At 55.1% G+C, this 19,454-nt stretch overlaps 1 protein-coding gene across 1 annotated transcript in view; it reads left to right on the forward strand.

Annotated features, from left to right (window-relative positions):
• The window catches only part of LOXL2 (lysyl oxidase like 2), a 110,158-nt gene that overhangs the window by 66,315 nt on the left and 24,389 nt on the right, over positions 1-19,454 (forward strand). The window contains exons 4-6 of the mRNA XM_075556504.1: positions 2,352-2,563; positions 10,746-10,968; positions 14,159-14,342. Of these exons, the coding sequence (XP_075412619.1) occupies positions 2,352-2,563; positions 10,746-10,968; positions 14,159-14,342 (619 nt within the window). The remainder of the gene's footprint in view (positions 1-2,351; positions 2,564-10,745; positions 10,969-14,158; positions 14,343-19,454) is intronic.

Below are 19,454 nucleotides of genomic sequence, written 5' to 3' on the forward strand. Positions count from 1 at the left end.
CTTCCAGGGAGGGAGGTCCTGCCGGGGAAGGCTGTAAGCATGAGTCAAGTCAGCCCTGCTGCTGTTAGTGGCAGTAACTTTCCTGCAGCGCAGGAGCAGGAGGCGGGAGGCATTACTCACTGGAATTCCAGCCCTGCTGGAAGCTGCACAGCGTGACTGGCCCAGGACAGGGTGAGACCTCAGGCCCCGTCTTGGCTCTCCGCTGTCCACGTGTCTTCGTGGCACGGGTCCTGTGGCCTGACTGGGGGCTGGAAGGATCCAGGACATAGGCTGGAAAACATAGGCCTGCCACTGACAGCTTCCCTGGTGCTCTGTGTGGAAAGCAGCGGGGCCAGATGCCATCACTCTGGGTCCACATATTTTCCACCACTGTGCGGGACGTGTGAAGCCAGACCTGGCTTTGCAGACTGAAGTCGGTGGCGAGGAAACCTGAATCCCTGGGCACTCAGATAATGATTCTGTTCAGCCTGCTGCTTCATTAGCATCCTGGCAGGACAAGGCCTTGGAGCCCTCAGGGCTGCCCCATGACGGTCCACTTGGACCGTCCACCCTCCCTCTCTGGCCAGTGTACACCTTCTCTGGGCACCTCCAAGTATCTCAGGCACTCCCCTGCCTCTTGCTGGTCTTGGAGATAACAAGTGGAATCGTCGTGAAGGGCATTACTGCCGTGGGTGAAATGTGGGCTTCTAACTGAAAGGTCGGTCGTTCAAACCCACCAGCCACTCTGGGAGGAGGAGGAGGCTGTCTGCCTCTGTAAAGGCTTGTGGTCTCTGAAACCCTAAGAAGCAGTTCAACTCTGTCCCATCGGGTCACACTACGTGTCGCAACCGACTGGCAGCCAGTGGATGGGGTTTGGTATACAGGCTGTTGCAGGAGTACGCGCTCAGCTACTGACTGCGAGGGCGGCAGTGTGGCCTGGCCAGAGGCGGCTCCGAGGAAGGTTTCTGAAGGCCACAGACAGAGAAATCCTCTGGAGGGAAGTTCTGTTCTGCCCACAAGGGGCCTCGGTGAGTCGGAATTGACTTGATGGGATCTCTTTGGAAGCGGGCCCTGTGGAAGATGGAGCGGTGGAGGCGGAGGCTCCGTGAGGGTCTGTGGTCCCTCTAGGGCAGGGGCAGAGAGAGGAGAGCTCGGAAGTGAGCGAGCCGGCAAGGAGGTATGGTAGTATTCGGTGTGCTTCAGGAAAGTGTAGCGTGTCATCATACCACCACAAAAAACCTCACTGCCATTCAGTCAATTCTGACCCACGGGGGCCCCGTGGGACAGATTGGAACAGCCCTGTGAGTTTCTGAGACTATGAAGTAGAAAGCTTCAGCCTTCACCTGAGGAGTGGCTGGTGGGTTCGAACTGCTGACCTTGTGGTTAGCCATCCAACTTGTAACCCACTCCCACCAGGGCTCCTTGTCATACTTAGAGGGTAGCCAGTATTCTCCTCTCCCAGCTTGGCTGCCCCTCTCCTGTGTGCGCTCCCGGGACTCTTGGGGTAGTGCTGGGACTTCATAGCTCCGTGCTGGAGGAGCAGAGAGGCCCTACATGGCACTGAAGCAAGAACCTCCCTCCTTCCCATCTCCTCGGCCACTCCCATTTCTGCCTCCTCTTGCTTCTACCAAGGACCCTTCTTGGCCCCCTGCTCCTCCCTGTACCAAAGACCCCAGTCTCTCCTTCATCCATGGCCACAGAAAGGTGGGTTTTGAAAGGACTAAGTCGGCCACCTTCCTTCCTCTTCTGGCCGTGGCCAAGTAGCAGTACTCAACCCCACTTCCCACCCTTCTCCATGATGCTCCTCACTTCTAGGCGGACCTGGGTCCTGCACATAACACGCTCCACACACAGCCTCTTTCCCTCACTTCCCCCTGCCCCAGTCCTCCCTGGGGGATGTTCACGCGACCCCTGGGCTGTGCAGGGAGATGCAATGGGACACCACCGACCTGAACTTCAGTCTGTCTCAAAGAGGAGCTTGGGGCTCACATATGCACACACATACATACCTTGGAGTAAACCAAAAACATGAATCCTGTCGAACACACAAAAACAAACACCCAGGACCATGTCCCCGCTCCTGCACTTCGATTCGGAGGCCCCTAGCCCACTTCTGCTCACCAGGTTCTTTGTAGGCCTCGGGAGCCCCCCCATTCTCCTTCTGTGGCTTCACTGCCCATGCCCGTCCCATGGCCAAGGGCAGTGTGGCTGTGGCCTTGCCTGTTGTCTGCACCTGTGGACTTTTCAGGAGGGCCCAGTACAGGCAGTTGGGCAGAGCCAGGCCCATTGTCTCTGGAGAGGGATGTGTTACTGGTACGTCCACGGCCAGCCTGGGAAAGTAACCCTGTCCTTTTACGTCTCCCTCTTGGCAGAACATGAACATCCAGGTGGATGACATCCGGATCCGAGCCATCCTCTCAGCCTACCGCAAGCGCACCCCGGTGACAGAGGGCTATGTGGAGGTGAAGGTGGGCAAGAGCTGGAAGCAGATCTGTGACAAGCACTGGACAGCCCAGAACTCCCACGTGGTCTGCGGCATGTTTGGCTTCCCCGGGGAAAAGACATACAACACCAAAGTGTACAAGTAAGAGGGTGGTCTCTTGGGCGGCAACAGGGGTTCTCTCCGGAAATGGCGCATCTCTGTGGTAGTGCCGTGCTGAGGCACTCGGCCACCAACAAAAAGGTCACTCTACTTTGAGAGAACAGGGGTGGCGATCTCGTCCCATCAAGGTGACCGTTTGCAGCTGACAAAACCCCCCAGGGCAGGCTTGCGCTATGCTATAGGCGAATCAGCGTGATTGCCCCTCACACCCATGTGTCTACAGGGAGAGGGTGGAGATGGGGTCAGTGCAGAGGAGAGACTGACGCCACAGCATTGGCTCACAGGATTGTGGTGGGCTAACCCCAAACCAAACCAAACTCAGTACCATCACGGGATTCTGGCTCGCATCAGCCCTCTAGGACAGAGTAGAAGTGCCCCCTTTGGGTTTCCCGGACTGTGACTGTACGGGAGCAGACAGCCTCATCTTCCTCTCGCTGCAGAGGGTCATCAGCGAGTCCACAGTCCATGCCTGATACAGTAGGCTGGAGACCCCCGGTTGCTGGCTCAAGGGGTCGATCGTGAGCGGTTGACAAATTCCAAATCCAAAAGATTGGAGGGAATGCAGAATGGTAAGAGAGATGATTTCTGGTCTGGAGGCAGAACACACCCTAAGGAGTACCCCCTTTCAATGTATCCCATTGCCTTACACTCTGCAGCAGCCCTGCAGCAGCTGCTTGGCCAAACCAGTGGGAGTCATGGCCAAGTGGACACCTAAGATTGACCTTCACAGCCTGCCTTGTTGAAGGAGTGGGCCGTGGACAGAGGGGAGTCCTTTCCCCTCCCCAGCCACGGACGGGCCAGCTGGCATTCTTTCAGCAAGCCTGCCCGGGCCCCCGTCCAGAGGCTGTCCCGACTGCCCTGACCCCTGAGGAACTCACAATTCTGTTTGAGGAGGCTGACTCGAAACAAGCAGTTCGACCAGCACAGGTCAGGCTCATGGCAGAGGTGAAGTGCAAAGTGGTACCGCCCAAAAGAACCCCACCTGTCAGGGCTCACCGAGAGCTCAGTGGCCGGGTACTCTGGAGAACTGCCAATGCCAGGCAGGCTACCACCGCCATAAAAAGAAACATCCCTTTTGCCCTCACCAAAGGATGGTCCAGGAGCGATCGGCCCTTCTTAGATCACCGGAGAACTGATCCATTCAATTCCGTCGAACACGCCCCATTGCATTTTACTATATTGCATGGTCTCCGAGTGTATGTCACCGGGGGGTGAGGGGGGGGCGAGAGCCATGGGTTTCAGGGTGACTTGACCCAATGGCCCAGCGACAGGGCAGGGGAGTTGACTTGGTGGGTCTAAGCTCTTCCCGCCTCCTCTTAATCACAGCAGTGATAACAGCTCATGTTTAGTTTGGCTGCGTCCATGGGCTGAGCAGAGCAATGACTGCGAGGCTGGCCCAGGCCCGGGCCGCATTTCATTCTGCACTCCGAAAAGGTCACTCTGGGGCAGCGCTGACCTGAAGACGTCTAACGGCGTTCACAACACATGCACCTTGTGCCAGACACTGCCCTGGGCCACCCGACAACCCCCGGAGATGGGATGCCAGCATGAAGTTGAAGAAACCAAGTCAGAGAGAGGCCGTGCCACTGGTGCACGCAGGCCTTGAGCTCAGACACGGGTGACTCAGCTACAGGGTCTACACGACCACAAAGGACAGCCCCACACCCTGCCTTCCTTCTCTTCCACGTCCCAGGAAGCCTGAGGAAAGAGAGCTGGCTTCCACGTCGGAGGACCTGGTCAAGCTCCTGCTCTCCCTCCAGTTCTGAGGGTCACAGGGCACAGCGCACCCCTCTCTGGGCCCTGCCCGGGCTAGGCCTTGGCCACATGTAACTAAGCCCCTCCGATCAGGTTTTGATCAGAGCCGCCAGCCCACCATGTGGGAGTGCTGCCAGCAGAGCTGCCCCAGCCAGCCAGCCAGCCAGCTCCACTAGACCCCGGGGGTGACTGCAATGGGGCCAGACCTTCCTGTCTGCACCAGGGGTCCCCATCCTCTGAACATTTGGAAGAACCTCCCGACAGCTGGTTAATTCCTTCCCTGTGACATCTGCTCAGCTTTTCCTACCACGAAGCTGCCAGGAAAAGCAAACACCCTCTCTTAACAAGCTTCCTACATGGCTGCTCAGCCGGAGCCCCCAGCGGGGCCTCTGCTCTGCGCTCAGACCATGGCTGGGCCGCTGCCCGAGGAAGCTCCCCTGGGCTGGGCTGGCTGCCCTTCACCGGGCAGAGTGGACAGCACACGGCTTATTCGGATGGCGTTTGGGCGCCCTTGCCTGGCCGTGGGTGTTCAGGGTTCCTGTCCTGAGTGCCAGGAAGCAGATCTGATGTCAGACCCAGTGTCCACAGCTGGGCCCCGTGTCGTCCTCTCACGTGCTGGGTTTGAAAGCCCTTCCCTCTGCTCCTCCTCTGTGGCTTTGCCTTTTCCAATCAGGGCAGGCAAAGGCTTTGCAGGCCGGGAGGCATCCAAGGCTGGGGGTTCTCTGCAGAGATGTGAGATGACTAACAGATGCTGCTGGAAACCAAGCCCCTCCTCCCGGCCTCTAGCTGGAGACGGGGGCCACGAGGGCCGGTGGGGAAACGTTGCCCCGTCTCCCATATTTCATGTTGAGATCTAAGTCCCTACTCTAGAGCTGGACCTGCACTGGAAGGTGGGTGTGTGCCAAAGGGAACAATGGCCCTTGGCAAAGAGAAAAGGGTACTTTTGAAGGAGTCCCCGTGCCGCAGCTGTGTTGTTGGCAAAGAGCAAAACCTTGTCAGACTGGGACCACCCAGTCCAAGCCCCTCCGCGCAGGGGGAGAGCGCTTTTCTCCCGGCTACCTCGTCTCTAGATCCTGTTCCAGCTCTGAGCCTCACCGGAGAGCCGGGCCTGCTTAGGAGGCTCTGCCTTCCCACTCCACTCACAGGCCCGAGACAGGGCTTAGGAGGTAGCTATCAGTGGCCCTGCTCCGGGAGCAGAGAGCAGCACAGGCCTGAAGGCCAAGGGAGGGGCAACACCCACCGTGCACCACCCCTCATCCATGCTCTTTCAATCCTGGCTTCTAGGCGCATCTTTTCCCCGTTTCTCTTTCACCCTTCCCACGGTTTGAGCCCCGTTGCTGCTGACATCACATTCCTCAAGGTCTGGGAAGCAGCCTCCCAGCAAGCACTGCCCACTGAGGGAGGAACCGGTTTGGAAACTGCTTCTCCACTGAGAGTGGGAGTCTGCATGAGTGGGAAACGGCTCTGCCTGTGGACAAGGGCTTTCAGGGCATACCTGCTGAAAAGTCAACAAGGGCTTTGCATCCTGGTGATTCAGCAGGGCAGTGACTGGGACCCCTCCCCCTCAGGGCCTTCTCACAGCCTTTCACTCAGGTTTCCACAGGGCCCCTTCTCCCACAGAGGATTCCAGGTTTATCCCAGGGCTTCGAACTTGTGGCTGGCAATGGCAAATCAGAGCTTTTTAAAACTCTAGGCACAATGAAACAATAGCCACCATAGGAAAAATCAGAAGTCAAATGCCTGAAACGAGAACCTCTGAAGAGTCGTTGACAGGCTTCTCAGGGGGCAGGACTATGGAGAGCAAGGCGCATTCAAACAATGAAGTTGGCCACTGTCTTTAAGCTGGGCGCTGTTTCTGACTGTGCCGACCAAGAGGTTTGCACTCCCACCCTACCCTTGTTTTGAAAGAGGCAGAGCACTGGCTTGTCATTTTCTCCATGCATCATGTTGGTTCACCCACATTTTATAAATCGGGGTGTGTTCTGGTTTCACTGTCAGGCTGCGACGGGACAGGGAAGAGCCTTCTGGACTCCTGGTTTGCCTACATGCAGCAAACCAGGGCTCTGCATCCACAGATTCACCCAAGGGTGGAGTCGGTACTGCTCACGCCCAGCTGCTCTCTGGTCATGCCCCTGGCTTTGCTCTGGGCTGGAGCACTGTGGGTGTATCTTGACATGCTTAGAGCATAAACTTTAGGGCTCCACCCATGGGGCCACAGGAACATTTGTAATTCTTTTTCCTTTTTCCCTTAAAGTGGGATTCCTATATTATCCAAAACTTGGTGTTCATTGAGTGCCGTTTGGTTGGTTCTGACTCATAGCGACCTGACACAACAGAAGAGAACTGCCTCGCAGGGTGTCCAGGGCTGCGGATGTTTACGGAAGCTGATTGCCTGCTGCTGGTGGCTTCACACAGCCAACCTTTAGCTTGGCAGCCAAGTGCTTCTGTGCCACGGTGCCACCAGAGTTTCGGTCTAAGCATCCAATGCCAACCAGTGCCCTTGAGTTGCCCCTAACTCACAGCAACCCTAACGCACAGGGTGGCACTACCCCTTTGGGGTCTGAGACTGTAAAGCTTTATGGGAGCAGAAAGCCTCATCTCTCACCAATGGGGCAACTGGTGGGTTTGAACCACTGGCCTTTGCATTAGCAGCCCAGCTGACTTTTCCACAGCACCGCCAGGACTCCTTGTCCGACTCATAGTGACCCCATAGGTAAGGTGACCAGATTGTAACATTGGTAAAACAGGACACCTGTGGGACACCATTAATAAAACTCAGATCCTGGCGAAATAGCCACATGGCAGCCAAAAACCGTCTACCCTAGCTTGTCATGCATTCTTTCCAAAAATCGGGACTTTTAAAAAATGCTGCGGGATGTGGGAAAAATTGTTAAAAATCAGAACTGTCCCGCCAAAAGCGGGACGTCTAGCCACCTTACCTACAGGATAGTGTTAAAAATCCCCTGTGAGTTTCTGAAATGGTGATCTTTACAGGGGTAGAAAATCTCATCTTTCTGCTGTGGATGGGGTGGGGGGTTTCAAACTGCTGACCTTGTGATCAGCAGCCCAACCCATAACCCATTGGAGCAGAGTGCCCCAACCAGGAGGAACTTCTCATTTTGAATTGCTTCAGCCCAGCTCCATGTTCTTCCTGCTGCCCAGCCATTGGCCTAGAAGCCTCTCTCCAACTTCGCCCAAGACTGCTCCCATTTCCAGTCACAACCTCAGTCACCACCCACCCTTCCTGGCTCCTCCGTCCGCACCCCAGGGCTTGTCCTGAGAGAATCTGCGCTGGGATGGGGGACGGTCACAGAGAAGCCGGTGGTGGGTCCCAGCAGCGCATTCCTGTGCGCTGATGTCAGAAGGACGCAGCGCCATCTTTGGGCAGCTCTGTGTTTTCTCTGGACGTGCTCTGTGAAGGGTTCGCTCCCTCTGGTCTCTGCAGTGTTGTTCATTGGAAGCTGGAAGCCAAGGGCTTTTTCGGAGCCAAGAGCAGGCTGGTGTGATTTCACGGCTGCTTTCTCGGCTGATATCCCCAGAGTGTTCCCGCACTCGGAAGTGGAGGCGTCCTGGGGAACACACTGCAGCTTGCATCATTTCCAGCTGCAGAAAGCTCACCGGAAGTGGAGGGGGCAGGCATTCTGGGGTTATTCATAGTTCTCTTGCAGGGCTCTGGGCGCCAGGCAGTAGCTATGGCAAGCATAAAGCCAAGTCGGGTTGTTGCGGGGCTGACCCTAACTCGTGGAGAACGGGGCTCAGTAGGGTTTTCTGAGGCCAGTTCTCAGCAGGCTATTTCTAGGCCTTTTGTCCAAGGCACTTCTCTGTGGCACTTGCTCACCCCAATTTGGTTAGCGGCTGCATGCATCCGCTGTTTGCACCGCCCAGCCCCTCCTGGGGGAGCATCCATCCTGAATTTCCCAGGCTAGTCCTTCTTTGAAGTATTCTGTGTCATTGTGACCACGGGCACACTGCAATTGGGATGTCTCCATTTTTGGTAAAGAGGGGGAGAGGAAGATAGTGTCTGTAGGATTTGTCCCTCCGCTGTGTCCACATCCCAATGCCTCTGAGACTCAGCAGCTGCTTCCAGACCTGCTTAACCGTCAGGGAAAAAGGCTTTGGATGCCCATACAGAGCGTGTTAGACAGGGTTCTCTAGAGGAACAAAACCAGGACACTTATGATTTTATATTTTTATATAGATAGATATTCTTATGTTGTCATACAAAATAAACAGCTAATTAGCCCACAGAGCAGTACAAATGGCTCAGTTAAACTCACTTCCATAAGACACTCAATACATTGGCAGTCCTTCAACTCAAGAAGGCTGCTGGGTGCAAGTCAAGGAAGCAGACATTTGAGTCTTCTGTAGAGCAATACAGGCAGTCCAGCCACAGGCAGCAAACAGCCGGGCAGGTCACCAACAGTCAGCCAGATGTCAGGCTCCGACAGTCCCCAGCTCAAGTAATGTAGACACCAGCAGTGTGGTGAAGCAGGTCTTGAAGGAGCCTCAAACTATAGCAACAGAGTCCATGGGTTAGGGGTCCCACAGGTAGTGTAGCTCACAAGTTGAGGCAGAGAAACAGCTAAGGCAGCCACACACTGGTCCAGTCATCAGAGAGCAAGAGTCAAGAAAGGCGAGGCTTGACAAGCCATTTATCTCTTTGCCCTTTATTTAAACTGCAACCTTATCAATCCCACATGTGTTTATTGGCCAGATTGGCACAATAAACCTACCTATCACACAGAGTTACCTAGTTAGGGGATGTGAATAGACCTGCTATCAGACAGAAAGCTATAAAGTTGATTATCAATATCTTATTTGATCTCCCTTTTGATCTATTCTAAAGCTGTTTCCGTCTATGGTTTTTTTGTTTGTTTGTTTGTTTACATGTGCATGAAGCCCTTGGTGAGTCCCCTCTGACCTTGAGCGAGGGCTGTGAGCAGCCTGGCTGCAGTGCAGAACGCACCTCAGAGTGGACTGCTGCAGATGCAGTTGGGTTAAAACTGGATCTCCCTTACATTTCTTCTCGTTTTTAATCGCTTCTGCTTACTTCTTTTGTTGTTTGTGCTGCTTTTCTATACTTGAAACCCAGGGTAGGCACATCCATAGAGACAGTAATGGGATTAAGGGTTCCTGGGGGGAGGGATGGCAGGGGACGTTGAGGGAGAAATGGGGAGCTAATCACAATGAGTACAAGAATGAAGAAAATGTTCTAAAACGGATTGGGGTGATGATTACGCAACTCTTCTTGATGCGATAGAACTATTGAATTGTATGGTATGTGCATTAAATACCAATAAAACTGTTGGGGAGAAGAGAAGAGTAGGGGAAGTTTTACTCTGTCCTGTAGGGCCGCTATGAGCCGGCATTGACTGGAAGGATGGCAGGGAGTTTGGTATTTGGGGAGTATCAGCCTGTGGGGCCAGAGTAAAGCTGCTGCAGGGCAACTAGCAGCGATGGTGCCCGTAGCCTCACGGTGATCTCCCTGGGCTCTGCAAGCAGGGACATGCGCACAGGCCCCAGAGGGCTGGGACAGCATGAGAGGATGGTGCCCTGCCTCCCTTCTCCCTTCCAAGTCCTTCTGCCAGTCAAAGCCCAGCTCAAGGCCCCTTCTCCATGCAGTCACCCTCAAGCTGGTCCCCAGGGATTCCTCCCTTCCTTCCTCTCTTATAGAAAAGATACCTTTGTGCATTTCCTAGTGATAGACTTTTGTTATTGTAATTCGTTCACTTTCTAATGGGAGAGCCCTGGTGGCATAGTTGTTACAATACACTGGGCTGGGGTCCACATGGTTGACAGTTCAAAACCACCCGCTGCCCCACAGAGCTTTCTACTCCCATACACAGTTACAGTCTCAGAAGCTCAAAGTGCCAGTTCTACCCTGTCCTGTAGGATCCTTAATAGTCAGCATTGACTCGGTGGCAGTGAGTGAGTTTGTTAAGGAGCTCTGACGATCCTTTGAATTAGGCATTGGACTGCTTACTGCAAGGTCAGCAGTTCAAACTCACTAGCTGCTCCGAGGAAGAAAACTGAGGCTCTTTACTCCCATCAAGAGCTACTGTTTCAGAAACTCACAGACAAGATTCCACCCCTGTAAAGATTCACACTCTTGAAAAGTCCACCTATATGGAGTGGCAATGAGTCAGAATGGGCTTGGTGGCAGAGGGCTGTCCTCTTGCCTGAACTGTAAGGTGCCTCAGGACAGGGCACCCTAGCTACCATTGGTCATGCCAGCATAGACGAAATCATCATAGGTGCCTGTAGAAGAAATGCGGGCGGGCTCAGGGCTGCAGGCCCAGCTCCAGAGTGTGCAGGCTGGCCTGGAATGAGCTCCTAGGAAGCATGAGGACTGGGTGCTATGCTGCCCTGGTCACCTGCCCCCTTCCTCCTTCCCTCACCCCCTTTGTAGGATGTTTGCTGCCAGGAGGAAGCAGCGCTACTGGCCCTTCTCCATGGACTGCACAGGCACAGAGGCCCATATCTCCAGCTGCAAGTTGGGTGCCCGGGTGTCGAAGGACCCCGTGAAAAACATCACCTGTGAGAATGGGCTGCCCGCCGTCGTGAGCTGTGTGCCTGGCCAGGCCTTCAACCTGGATGGACCTTCAAGATTCCGGAAAGCCTACAAGCCAGAGGTAAGAATGGGGCAGGCCTGAGGCCGCTTGGCACCTGGGCGGGCTCAGGGGACCCTCCTGAGAAAGCGAGGGGAGCCCACCCCTAGAGGGTCAAGTGGCAGAAAAGCAGAGGGTCTGGTCTGCCCAGGCACCTGGCCCTGCTGCACGTCAGCAGCATCCCCACCTGTCCTGTTCAATTCCTCACTCTCTGAGACTGGAGTCCCCTATGGGGAGGACAAAACTGCGGGGGCTTCTGAAAGTCCGTGGACAAATCACAGAAGAGAATGGAATTTGGAGACGCTCCCTCCTAGCTGGGACCAGGGACCCAGCACCTCAGGAGGCAGCAGCATCAGCGCTATCTGCTGACCCAGACTAAATAAAATAGGGGCTAGGGTAGGGCTGACAGACACCTGAGCTAAGGGCCACATAGCACAACTCACAAAAGCCCCTAACATCAGTTATAAGTGTTTGAAACCGGTTTGGGTTTCTTCTGTAACAGAAAGGATTAGAAAAGAAAACAAAAATTTTTTATGCTTTCAGCAAAACAGATGATGAAAATCTACTTATGCACTTTTGTCGCCTTTGTATGTGAGTGTCTTTACAAGGGCCTAAGGGTGCGTGGTTCACGTGTGTGGGTGTACCTGTGGTCGCTAGGCATCCACTCATCTCAACTGACACCCCCATTTCTACGGACTCCCTAGGGAGAGGGAGTTTGCCCAGCCCTGTTGGTTGGACGTGCACTCTTATGTCTTTGCTCTGTCACCATTAAGAGGCTGTTAGTTTTTCTTTCCCCTGTTCTCCCCCCACGCCCCACGTGCCCACCAAAGGCTGGCTGTGGCTGTAAGCCGCAGAAACGGCTGCTATAAGGCTGGTGCCTGAGAGCGTGCTGGAAGGGGGCGGGGAGGGTCGGAGAACGTCTGATCATCTGATCGTGGATGGCTGATGCTCTCCCAAGCCAGATGGGACTTGGTACTTAGCAATCCCCCCTGGCAAGGTGAGTTCAAAGTCAGCTCTGAGAAGGAATGGGACCCTGGAGTCCGAGTCACGAGGACCAAAAGCATGAGAGACACAGAGGTCTAGGCAGTGGAGTGGGGGGAGCGAGGGTGGGGCCAGCAGAATCCCCACTGGGGAGCGCAGCTTCCACAGAGGGTTTCCATTTCCTGGATTAGCGGAAGCAGCACCCCCATGTCTTCTTTTGCCTCCCTTTCCCCTCTACTCTCGTATCTGCCTCCGTCCAAGCTCAAGGATCTGCTCTTGGAAATGAGGAGATAGCACTCATCCAATGGAAAAAGGGAACCCAGGGCAAAGGTTGGCACCCCGATCAGACGCCCTGCCTAGGCTGGGCTGGGATATTTTGACCAAAGCAAGTGGCGCAGTTCCCGCCATCAACTGCAGGGTGTGGGAACCAGCTGGAAGGCTGCAGGCACCGTCTGTCTCACTGCCACCTGGGTGCAAGCCAGACAGCACAGGCAAAGTGGGACAGCATTCTTCTGTGGCCACCTGTAGCCCTTTCCCCATGCTGTGTGACTTGAAGGCTCCAGCCTTTTCCTCGGCTTCAGCCCGAGCCGCTGAGCTGCCCTGGTTGGTCACCTAGAATGCCAGGTTTTACTGTTTTGGAATTCTTCTAATGTGTGGTTTAAAGCAAAGGAATCAAGTTCAGACCGAACCACTAAAGGACGAAGCGGGAGAAGAGGAGCCTGTGGCAGTTTCCCTGTCTCCCCTTCCCGGGGCCAGCTGACTCGCTGCGTAGCCACTGCAGGGCTGGCTGGGGTACAGATGCTCAGCCTCCAGTCAGCCTGGGTCAAGCTCTGGTGGGAAGGGGGCCTGGCCTCCAGCTGTCTGTCTGCAGGAAGGGACGGAGGTTACTTGTCTCCTGGTTTTTTGTTTTTTTTTTCAGAGATAGATGGACGATGTCTGAAGCCATGGGGTGTTTTTCGCCCACCCCTGTCCCTCTTTGGCCCCCTGGTACCAGGTCAGAGCATTCCCTGGGGTCTGGTGAATCTCGGTGATGTCCAGTTCCAACCTGCAGGGCCAGCCAGCAGGCCAGGTGTGAGGCCCTGTTGGTAGGGGAGAGAGGTGTCAGAGCAGGAACCTCAGCTGAAGGTTCTTAATGCCTCCACCCCCAAGGTAGCTGGGGTGCATAGATGCTTGGAAAGTACCACCTCCCATCAGGCCAGTCAAGGGGCTGGGGGCTGCATAGCCAGAGCAGAGCGTGCCTCCTGTCTGATTGTCAAACAGTCCTCCTTCCCAAGCGTTAGCAGTACTCTGGCCGTGAGGTTCACACTGGAAGACCACATCGTGTGGGCAGGTGGTCAAGTGGCTCAGCTCTCCTCTGGTAAGAAGGGATCCAGTGGGCTCAGCAAGCTGGCGGAGAGTGTTTCTTTCTTCCTCCGGAACAATTAAATCCATCTTGTTAGGTGATCCAGGTTCCTGGCTGCCTGTGAGCAGGGTTGAGTAAGGAAGCTGTCCTCCCCAACCCCTTCTGGCTATCTGGAGGGTGGAGGGGTGGTCTCCCCCGGCATCAGGAGTGCCACTGGAAGGTAGAAATAGGGGAGGCCAGGGACGGGGCTGTGCATGGACCCAGCTCTAGAACTGTCGTGAGTCTTAACCAATATGAGGCTCCTCACCGCCTGCAAACTCTAGTCTCTGAGCTACGGCCTTATGAGCTCTGCTAAGGTTTCACTTGCCAGTGCTTCATCGCCCATTGCACACTGCCCGCCTGCCTTTCACTGGTGTGCAAAGCAGGATCCCGGAATCTGTTTCGTACCGAGGAGCCTTCCCAGCAGGCTGCCCCTCAGGACGAGATGACAAGCCAGACAGGATGACAATGGCAGCTGGACTCTTGGGGCTGCTGGGGTGGAGGCTTCAGAGCTTGAAGTTCTGGGGAGTGGTGAGAAGTCCTGACGATAGGGTCCTGGATGTCAGGCTGGGATGGAGTAAGGAGAGAAGAAAGCAAGCAATTGGCTGATGACAAATGGCCGAGAGTCCCTGGTGGGCTCGCCAGCGCTCCAGCCCCATGGAAGGGCTCCAAAGGAGGCTTGTACCAGAGTGAGGGAGCACAGCACCCTCACGTTCACACGTGCAAGTGTGCTCTCGCACACACGCCAAATGCAGTCCAAGCTCCTAGACCGCGTGTCTGGGCTGGGGAGGGGTGAGGTCGAGTGGACCTGGGCACCGGCTTCTCCGCTCACCTGGACGTGTGTCTCCCCAGCAACCCCTGGTGCGGCTGCGAGGCGGGGCCAATGTCGGGGAGGGCCGTGTGGAGGTGCTGAAGAATGGAGAGTGGGGCACCATCTGCGACGACAAGTGGGACCTGGTGTCTGCCAGCATCGTCTGCCGGGAGCTGGGCTTCGGGAGTGCCAGAGAGGCCCTCACCGGCTCCAGGCTGGGCCAAGGTAAGCAGCGCGCAGCCCTCGCCCATTGTGGGCAACGGCAGCCTGAGGAGCCTGGTCTCTGGGGCCTTGCCCACGCGGCATGGCGAGTGCTTCCTCGGCCCCCTGCTCTTCCAGCCCCTCCGCTGTTCAAGAATTCCCCCCCCCCCGGAGTGCACTCAGACCCCACTGTGTAGATTTAGGCACTGAGGCCCGGAGAAGAAGTAAATTGATCAAGGTGAGAAAACATATGGAGGAAGGAAAGACGGGAGGGAGGGAGGAAGGAAGTTGCTATCCAGTCAGTCCTGATTTGTGGCAGACCCGCGTGTGTTAGAGTAGAACTGTATCAGCCAGGCAGCCAGAAGAAGATTGCCAGGCCTTTCTTCTGAGGCACCTCTGAGTGCATTTGAACCATCAGCCTTTCAGATAATAACCAAGCACCAAACCATGTATGACACCCGGGGATTCAAGAACACATCAGTGGCAAATTAGTCCTCTAATATAGGTCCCCCAGTGCCTTGCCCAAGGCCCGCCACTGCCATCCTGAGAAATCCAGGCTCTGATAGCCCTCCCTCCTAGACAAAGCCTCCAGATGTATCCGGCTGTGAACCATCCCTGCAGAGAGAAATTCTCGAACACTCTCCTCCTGCCTTTTCCACACTGGTACCACTCCACGGAAACCCCTCCCATTCCCCACACCCAGTACCAGATGGGGGGAGGGGAAAGCCTGGCACTGCGTCTGCCGCTCATGAGATGCTCATGAAAAGAAGCCTGGTTTTTATTAAGTGTCCTGAGCAATTCCCCCCCCCCCCCATCGGAGCAAATAACAAAAGTGTACCAGGCTTTCAAGTTGGACGTTCCTTGATAGAAAGAACCACGTAAACACGAGACTACAGCAGAACACACAGTTCCCTGCTGCCCGGCTAGGTCTGGGGCTGTCTGACTGCCCAGCCTTCTGTCCTTAAGGCAGCGGGTGCCGGCCCTCCTCTGGAACACTGGGTGAGAGCAATCAGGGATCACAGTCGTTGCCAGGACATTGCCAGTGCCGACCAGCAGGGGTCAGGCCGCCGTGGAAGCTGGGCCAGCGCGTGCTTGGCAGAGGATGAGTGGGGGGAGGAACAAGGGCTCCCGGAAGAGGGTGGGGGTGCCCTGTCCTGTGGGGAGATGTTTCCACCCCATCAACACCACGCAGCCATCACCCCACCGAAAGGAATGTGGTGAGCTCACTGATCACAGCTTTGAGAATAGTCCCCTGTCCGCAGGGCCTGGCCAACCACCTCCAGTGGTTTTCTGGACAAGACTCTCAAATCATGCTTTTAACTGAACCTCCACTGCAGAGAACGAGAAGCAGAGCTCAGCCGGTGAGGCCATTGTGGATTCTTTCCACCACACACTCAGGCCCCAGACGGCTGTGGTCAGCTCGTCAGCAGCTCCCTGTGGCTGGAAAGAGGCCCTGCTAGCTAGTGGGCAGGAGGGAGGAGTCCTGGAACCCTCTGGGGGTCCGGCAGCTTCCAGAGAGCTCATGGAAAACTTTCATGATCTTTTTGACTCCGTCTTGTCCGTGAACTTTTGGAAGCCTCTTTGTTTACCTGCTGGAGAGGCTGTGGGACACTTAGCCCAACAGGTGAGGAATTTGAGGCTCCAGGGAACAGGTAACTTGCCTGAAATCACCCCAACAGTTTCCTGCGTGTGCACCCGGATCTGGGCATCCGGCACTCAGCCCCATCCTCTTAGGCAACATTGCAGCCCACTCCCCTGGTCCCAGGCAGCTCCGGGCGCCCTACTGGATCTTGACTGTTCCCACGGCCCTTGCCCCTGACCAGGGGGTGCTCTCTTAAGGCCCACAGGACACAGATTGCTCATCCAGAGGCATAAACAAGCGGTTAGATGACATAAACATTCCATTTGTCTTGGGTGTGTTCTCTGTGACCTAATTATTTCCCTGCTTGGAGCAGTCCAAGATTTCCAAAGTGTCAGGCCGGTAGACCATAGGGTGAAAGAGGCATGTGGCCTTTCTGATGCCATGCTTAAAAGAACCACGGGTGATGTGTATGTCCTGCCATGCCGGGAGGGCACTCCTCCAGGAGGCGAAAGGAGTAGCATGTTCAAGGTCAAGTGGCAGAGCAGAGCAGGTCCTTGCTTCCGTCTTGGCTGATGAATGGAACAAGTGGCCAAACTCGGAGCCAGGGATTAGAGAAAGGGAAAGGACCGAGAGACGCCATGCTGAGCCCTGGTCCTGGTCCTGCCACCTACTGGATCTGCGACCTGGAGAAACTTCCCAGGCCTGTTTCTACGGTCAAGTGGGATGGCTGGTCAGTGGTCAGGCTCTGCCTACCACCAGCCTTCTGTAGTCCACTCAGAGGCCCGCTCTTCTCACCAGCATGGAGGCTAGCTCAGAGCCAGGTGCTGCTCTGAACATCACGTCCATATCTGGATACCTGCTTGCTCCTGCATCCACTCCCTCACCCCTGCTCTGAGCCTGAACTCCACCAGGGCAGGCCTGAGCCTTTTTCTCCCTGCATCCCCTGTCCTGAGCCCCGTGCCCCGCACATGTGTGCAAGAGATGTTGATTTCGTGTGGAATGAATGGGTCGGTGAACGAATGCATTTCTGAATAAGGTGGGTCACCGAATGAATGCCCGGCACAGAAGCCTCACCACTCCAGGAAACATCTTCAAGTTACACACACGTCACTTCAAATTTCCTACTGGCCACCAAGAAAGGGGTCAAAGGAAACAAACTGAATCTATTTTAATAATGTATGTCATTTGCCCACGTTTCAGCATTCCCGCCGAGGTTGATTCCCATCCACAGACACGGTGACTGTGGTCATTGACAGTTTTATACTTGATCTTCAGAATCCGGGGTGCATTTGACAGTCATTAGACATCACAATTCACACTCGCCACAAGTGCTCACTAGTGCCCAGTGCCCGCTGCACGGACGGGGCAGACCAAGAGCAGGGGCGTCAAATCCCTTTTGCCTGCAATCCACAATAAGAAACACACACCACAGAATTGCTGCATATATAAACCTGAGAGAAAAGGGCCGTAACGCACTGCTGGCCACTGCTGGCCTTCACAGCATGCAAACACGAGGACATTTCCTGTGCTTTTGAAAATATGACTGGAACCGGCTGCATTGATCGTTTAACCCACTAATGGGTCTCAACCCAGAGAGCCCACAGCACCGCTCCAAGGTTGGGTTTCGACTTCTCCCGCAGCACCCTGCTTCTGCCCCAAGATGTGTGGCCCCCCAAGTCCAGGGAGGTTAGTCTCCAGAGGGAGAGTGAAGCCGGGCTGCAAGTGGAGAGGGCATCGTGAAGGGAAGCAATACAGAGGGGTCCAGAACCGAGGAGGAGGGGAAAGTGGAGGTCAAGCGTGCCGAAGGTCAAACCTTGGCCACGAATTCAGAGCCAGGAGCCCACCGGGCAGTAAGCCTACTCACCCACCCATCCAGTGTCTGCAGCACCACCCCCACCCTGTGCAGCGCCCTCAGCTCTGTGGTGGTACAGTGAGAAATGGTATCTCTTGTCTCTATGCTCTGCATGTGTGTGTGTGTGTGTGCGTGTGTGTGTGTGTGTACGTGTGCCTCAGATAAGTGGGGCTTGCCTCGGGGGGCCTGGCTCCCAGGTTTCTGAGAGAGCCACACTGGACCAGAATTTGATTGACCAATTGCTTGGTGCCATCTAAAGCACATTATGAGCTTTAGTTCCCCTTTCTCCTTCTGCCCAGCCCCCTCCTAGAGTGTGTTGTTGTTGTTGTTCTTGGTTGCCATGGTGTAGGTTCTGACTCATGCCACCCATGTCTGTGCAGTAGAATAGAACTTCTCCCTTGGGTTTCCAAGGCTGTGCGCTGCCAGAAGCAGATCACCTGTGTTCCAAAGAGCCTCAGGATAGGCTCAAACTGCCAACCTTTTGACTAGTGGCCAGATGTTTGACTGTCAGTGCCGCCCAGGGACTCCTGTCACGTATAGTCTAGTCGCCAGCAAATATCGATGAATGCCATCAGGGCTGCGCTCTGAAGTGGACACCTGGTGTATTCCACAAGCACTTATAGTTAAGGCTTCTGTTCTTCAGGAGCTCAAGTCCAGTGAAAGAAGTAAGAAATAACCACAGTCAAAGATAATGGCTGCTAGCAAGGAAATTATGACATAGAAGAAATACTACTGGTAAGACTACTTGCCAGTCACTGAGGCCCTAGTAACTGCCAGTACTTGACCTACTTTACCTCCTTCACTTCTTATCATCTTAACCCAGTAAGATAGGCATTAGTATGGTGGTTGTTGCCTTTTACAGAGGAGGAAATTAGAGCTCAGAATGATCTCATCACTCCCCGAGGAGATGCGGGGGGAGGGGGGGAATACAAACTCACTGCCATCAAGGTGATTCTGACTCATAGTGACTCTATACGACAGGGCAGAACTACCCCTATACCTCTTTATGGGAGTAGAAAACCTTGTCTTTCTCCCTCGGGGCAGCTGGTGGTTTCAAACTACTGACTTTGAGGTGGCATCCCATAACCACTACGCCACCAGCACTCCTTCCCAGGAGATGCAGGCTGAGTGAATTCTCGGGCTGGCTGCTGAACACATGACCCAGTGTGTGAGAGGCAGTAAGAGCAAATGCCGTGGGTGTTTAGATGCACTGAGGTCTGTCCGAGCTGAGCGTCGGAGGAGGAGGGATTGGAAGTTTTCCTTGAAGGCAGAAAGAAGGCATCCCAGGAGGCAGGAGGGAGTGGGAGCATCCTGCAAGGAGGAGAATGGAGGCCTTCTCTGGGACCAGGCTCCTCAGCCCGTGCCCAGGCGAAGCTTCCACTCTTCCCCCAATCAGGGTTTTCTCTCCTGCATGAGCATCAGAAACTTCACACTACAGCCTGGTTTGAGTCTGACCCCCACGGGGCATGTTGCTTAACGTTGGCCCTCAGCATCCTGACTTTGCTGGTCTGCTGTGAGCATTGTAAGAGTAAACACACACAGGGTGCTCAGTGTTATCCAGCACACAGTAAACGGCCAATCAGCGGTCAGCCTCCAGCATCATGGTCAGCATCCTCAAGCAAGCCCGCTTCGACACTGGGAGACGCTGACACGGGCAGGGCTGACACGGCCAGGGCCGCGGTTGCTGTTCACGGGTATGCCC

This window comes from Tenrec ecaudatus, chromosome 8, assembly GCF_050624435.1.
Source record: "Tenrec ecaudatus isolate mTenEca1 chromosome 8, mTenEca1.hap1, whole genome shotgun sequence".
Lineage (NCBI taxonomy): Eukaryota > Metazoa > Chordata > Mammalia > Afrosoricida > Tenrecidae > Tenrec > Tenrec ecaudatus.